General features: G+C 41.7%; 1 protein-coding gene across 1 annotated transcript in view; it reads left to right on the top strand.

Moving 5' to 3' along the window:
- The first annotated feature begins 4,285 nt into the window (after nucleotides 1-4,285).
- Nucleotides 4,286-5,642, top strand: part of naalad2 (N-acetylated alpha-linked acidic dipeptidase 2) — an 11,866-nt gene continuing 10,509 nt past the window's right edge. The window contains exons 1-3 of the mRNA XM_037678460.1: nucleotides 4,286-4,452; nucleotides 4,983-5,094; nucleotides 5,333-5,519. Coding sequence (XP_037534388.1) covers nucleotides 4,371-4,452; nucleotides 4,983-5,094; nucleotides 5,333-5,519 — 381 coding nt within the window. The 5' untranslated portion in view covers nucleotides 4,286-4,370. The remainder of the gene's footprint in view (nucleotides 4,453-4,982; nucleotides 5,095-5,332; nucleotides 5,520-5,642) is intronic.

The raw sequence follows: 5,642 nt of genomic DNA, 5'->3' as shown, positions 1-5,642 counted from the left end.
ATAGATAGATAGATAGATAGATAGATAGATACTTTATTAATCGGGGGGGGGGTAGCCCTAGTATTTAAAAAGGGGATATATAATAAAATATACATCCCCCTCCATCGTGTGTTACTAATTTAAAATGCTTTTTTCTAATGAAACTTTATTGATGATCTTTTATGTGATGCTGATTCTTGGACACAGAGTAACACAAGAGGATGTCTACTATGTTATGCTTAATGCTTGCACACGTACAGCTGCTGTGACCTCACGCCCCCCAGGATAAACAAAGTAGTCAAACTATGATAGTGGGTAATGATGTCAGGAGGACCGGTAGACCCAAACAATAGCTCAAATTAACCTCGTCACAGCTGCTCATTCAGTTAAACTCCAGATAAAAAGCATGTTGCTGTGACCTCTGTTTACTCCCCACATTCCTAAGAGTAGACACACACACACACACACACCTCCCCCGCGAGCGCACCCCCTCCACACCACACAGCTGTTCACGGAGCTGGGAGGGGTCGGCAAGGGCCTGCACTGCAATGTGGGAAAACTTGTCAGTCTCTGAATATGAGCACAGGAAATATTATCTTGACAGAAACAGAATCAGAGTAAACCAAGTATAAATTTAAAGGGATAGTCTGGTCATTTTTGACCAGTATTGGCTGATCAGTCAGCTTGTCTCCCCAGTAATGATCATAACCTTTATCAGCTGAGTGTGGAAAAAGAGGCTAAAGTCTTCTTCAAGGCTAAGCTAGACTAACCAAACAAAGGCTTTTTAACCCTTTCCAGGCTTTAAAAAAAAACTTGTTCTCACAAACAACATACCTCTGTGACAGAAAACTACCGGATACTTTAACAAAAGTAGTTTACGTGGCAAGATTTGTTCTTTGTTTGTTGTTGTTTTCTCAACCAAACAGAGTCCGTGTTACAACGCAGATGTGTGTTGAGCAAAGGTCGGAAATAGCTGAATAAAACAAATAGTTTTAACCCATCCAGTTTGTCTGTTAGCAAAATAGCTCACAAATTACTCTTAATGAAACTTTCAGAAAGAAGCACTTGGATTAGATTTACATCAGATTAGTTATCTGGGGTCGATCCCATTCAAGAAGGCCACCACAGCTAATTAACAATAGCCAGCACAAAACCAGCTGTGTCCGTCTTGTTTTCCAGAAATGGTGCTGAACTTCAATGTGGTAGTAGCTGAGTCATTCACAACTCGTACTCTGAGCATAACATCTCAGGAAATCAGGAGGTCGAGACTATTTTAAAAGAGGAGATTTCATATAACATCTCTGGCATGAAAGGTGGTGGGCAATACGCATTCTTTCAAGATAGGTCTTTAATGAAACTTTTTTTCAATCCAATAAACTTCTTAGCGTAGAAGTTTTGTAGCTGTAAACTTGTGACCGTTTTAAATGTATTTAGAATAAACACACAAGCTGAAGGTCATTTTTATGTGGGAATCTGTATTTTGTTCCATTCAGAGCCATGTGTTTCCTCTACTCTCCCGTGTTTTCCCTCCTTGTTGTCAACTCCTATCTCACCTGTCTCAAATTCTACCGTATTTTCCAACCTACATGTCGCACCGCCCTATAAGTCGCATCAGTCCAAATACTGTATGTCTAATAAAGTTGGAAAAAACATAAATACGTTGCTTCGCCGTATGCATCGCCGTATGCATCGCATCTATTATGCGTCACCGCTGACAACACGGAAATGTGGACCGGTGTTATGCCACAAATTAATGGGCTGCCAAATGGCGGGAGCATGCACAAGAGGACTTTAACAAGAATTTAATAAGACTAACACTTCAAAACATTTATTTGTTTGTTTGAAATTATAGTAAAGGTGTATCTCAGTTGAAATTTTGCTTAATAAATGCACTTTGACGGTCAACCCAGCTGCATTTCAAAACCTGATTCGCAGGAGCGTGCAGAGGGATGAGTCGCTGTGTATTTCTTCGAAATTTAACAAGATAAACACCTAAAAAATTATAGTAAAGGTGTGTCTCAGTCTAACTTTTGCTTAATAAATGCACTTTAACGGTCAAATCAGCTGTATTTCAAAAGCCGAGATGCAGAAGCAGGTGCGTGTATGGGAGGACTCGCTGCGCATTTCTTGAAAATTTAACTGTGTTTGACCACTTTGAGCCCATCTCTCTGTCCTCTCTGGAGCAGGTAATGTGTAGCATGAATCCTTCTGGTTCCCCCTTTGATGTGGTCCCCCCTCGACTAGGAAAGGAGGATTTTCCTACTCTGGGTCCATCTATTCTCGCTATTGTGAGTAGAAGTTTATCATCAGGTGTGGTGCCAAAAACTTTTAAACATACTGCTGTCCGACCTCTCCTGAAAAAAACCTAACCTTGACCCCTCAGTCGTGTTCAACTTCCGCCCTGTCTCCAGACTCCCATTCACCTCTAAACTACTGGAAAAAATAGTTGAGTCTCAGTTGAAATGTTTCTTGGAGGATCACGCTATCTTAGAGTTATTCCAATCTGGCTTCACATCTCTCCATAGCACTGAAACTGCTCTACAGAAGGTTTTTAACAACATTTACCTAGCCACAGATGCAGGTGATTCTGTGCTGCTTGTCCTATTGGACCTTACATCTGCTTTTGACACCATCGACCATGAGATCCTCATTTCTAGGCTGGAGCAATGGGTGGGCATCACAGGGTCAGCCCTCAAATGGTTTAGCTCCTACCTCCCTGACAGAACCTTTTGTGTCAACGTCAAAGATTTCAGTTCAGCATCGGCAGCGCTTCAATGGGAGGTACCGCAGGGGTCCATCTTCGGTCCCCTATCGATCTCACGCTCCATTTTTCCCTCATTCGTGAACAAGACCCCAAGATACTTGAACTCCTCCACCTGGGGCAGGACCTCCTCATGTCTCCTCATGTCATTTAACATGATTGTTAAATTCTGTTGTTTTTTTTTTTGTTTTTGTTTTTTTTTCAGCTGAGGCAGCTGTCTAAGCTGAAACCTATACTCTCCAAAAAGAATCTTGAGACAGTGATCCATGCATTCATAACATTCAGGCTCGATTACTGCAATGCACTTCTGTTTGGAATCAGTCAGTCCTCCATTGCACAACTAGAACTGGTCCAAAATACTACAGCCCGATTTTTAACTGGTACAGGCCATAGAGAGCACATTACACCAGTTTTGGCCTCCCTGCACTGGCTACCCATTCACCTTCGGATCCAGTTCAAAATACTTGTATGTTTTTAAATCACTGAACAGTTCTGCCCCATCCTATCTCACTGATCTTCTGCAGCCATATTTCCCACCGCGCTCTCTGATGTCAGCAGACCAGATGCTCCTTTCAGTTCCAGAAACACGTCGTAAGCTCAGAGGTGACGGGGCTTTCTCTGTTGCAGGTCCAAGACTGTGGAATGAGTTGCCACTGCATGTCAGGCAGGCTCCCACACTCACAGTCTTTAAGTCTCGCTTGAAAACCCACTTTGCCTTTGACACGGTGTGAGTTGTTTTGATCCTGTCTGTATTCTACAGTGTTGGCCATTTAGTTATTATCTGCTGCTATTTGTATTTTTATGCTATGTTTTCCTGTCCACTGTGCTTGTTTGTTTTTATTGTACAGCACTTTGGTTGGCCTTGTTGCTGTTTTAAGTGCTCTATAAATAAATTGGTATGATATGGTCAATATATTCAGTCAGAATGAATGAAAACAGTCATATCTCAGCCAAATTTTGGTTTATAAATGTGGGGAAAAAACATAAATAAGTTGCTTCGGCGTTTAAGTCCTAAGGCATGCCTTGTCAGTCTCCCTACACAGTGCACGTGTTTTTTCCTTTGCTCGTGGATTGTGCACCACAGCCTGACATGTTCTGTTCCTCCTGTCATTTCATTCATGCAAGTTTTGCTGCCCGACAGCTTTTGCTTTTTTCGTGTTTAAATAAATGTTTATTTTTTTACCTGAGAGACACCGGTGTCTGCCTGCATGTGGGGTCAACATTAAATCACACTTCATGTCAGTTTTTCATGTTTTCCTTTTTCAGAACTCCTGACCTTCTCCTACATTTAATTTAAATTTCAGCTTGTATTTTCCTTAAAAACAACACAAAGCTCCTCTGCTCTCATAATGAGAACCGCTGAGTCAGCAGCACATTATTGGCCAAGGTGCACCACACAACAGTCAGTGTCCTGACAAAGCAAAGCTCTAATGACTGGCTCCCTTCTCCAGTATTACTCTCACTGCCTCTTTCAGCCAAACACCGTCACCTCCCCCCCCCGTCCTTTTCTCTCTGCCTCACCCCATCTCACTCTCCTGTTCTCCCACAGTGCACTAGTAAAACAAATTACTCCTTATCTGTGTCTCTGCAGAGCATACATGCAGTGTGTTGAACTGGGAGCTGCTGGAAAATGAGGAAGGAGGGCAGAATGTTTCGCTGGATCTGGTGGATTGTTGTTGTGGCAGCTTTGTTCTTTTCAGGCTTTATTATCGGTAAGGAACAGGAACACAACCTGGCACTTATTGGTTTGATTCAAGTAAAGTTTAGTTCTTGAAAACAAGTTCTCAGGAAGCCACGCAAATTGTTTAGAAATGTCAATATTTGGCAAGTAGAGCACGTAATTAGCTTTAGACTTGCTCAGAATGACGTGTGTGGTCCTGTTTCAGTGTTCCTTGTGATTTGTCACCAATTTGACAAACTTCACATGTTTGTGTTCACAGCAGGTTCACACTTGTTCTCCTTAACCACGTCTATTTTAACAAGGTGGTCGTTTTATGGTCATAACATATGTGATTACCATTGCTGCCAATGTAAAAAAAATATATATATATCTTGAACACTCGTTTTTTTACTCATAACAGTCATCCATGCACAACGGAAGAGGATTAGCGCCACAGTGCAAACAAATACTTGTTTTTCCTGAAATTTGACTTTAATCTCAGAATTTTGAAATTAAAATCCTCTTCTGTGTGTTGTAAACACGAGTACTGTATAGTTTTCTGTTTGTGTGTGTGTGTTGTAGGTTGGTTTGCAAAGCCGTCGCATTCAGACTCTGAAAAGCACAAAGATGTGAACAAACATCTGAAGGAGTTTCTGGAAGAAATGCAGACAGACCGGATCAGAGAACATCACAGGTAAAAAACCAAACAAACAAAAAAAAACTAAACTGACTCACTGAACCTGAAAAGTCCTTTACCCTGAAACGATTTAAGGTTTGCTGTAGAGTTCTCTTTAGGAGACCTGAACTTTACGTCTAGCAGGCACTAAAATACTTTAGTACCATATAAACGGCTAACTGAACGGTGGTATTTTATTCCCTGGTGGCTCCGAGGCCATACGAATTAAATGAGTGTCAGGAAATTGTCTTCACAGGAAATTTACCCGGCTCCCCCATCTGGCTGGAACAGAGCAGAACCTAAAATATGCGGAGCAGATCCAGAAAGAGTGGCTGGATTTTGGGTTGGACTCAGTGGAGTTGGTGCCCTACGACATCTTGTTGTCCTACCCCAACAAGTCCCAACCAAACTACATCTCTGTGGTCGATGGCCTCGGCAATGAGGTAAATATCAGCAGACAAGATGTTGGAAATCTTCAAGTGCACAGTCTTTTCAATATACTGTGAGTGTCTATCTATCTATCTATCTATCTATCTATCTATCTATCTATCTATCTATCTATCTAT

This window comes from Nematolebias whitei, chromosome 6 (assembly GCF_014905685.2).
Source record: "Nematolebias whitei isolate Nwh7 chromosome 6, NemWhi1, whole genome shotgun sequence".
NCBI classification, from domain to species: Eukaryota; Metazoa; Chordata; class Actinopteri; order Cyprinodontiformes; family Rivulidae; genus Nematolebias; species Nematolebias whitei.
Note: the sequence above shows the minus strand (reverse complement) of the source record. Positions and strands in the feature narration are given on the sequence as shown.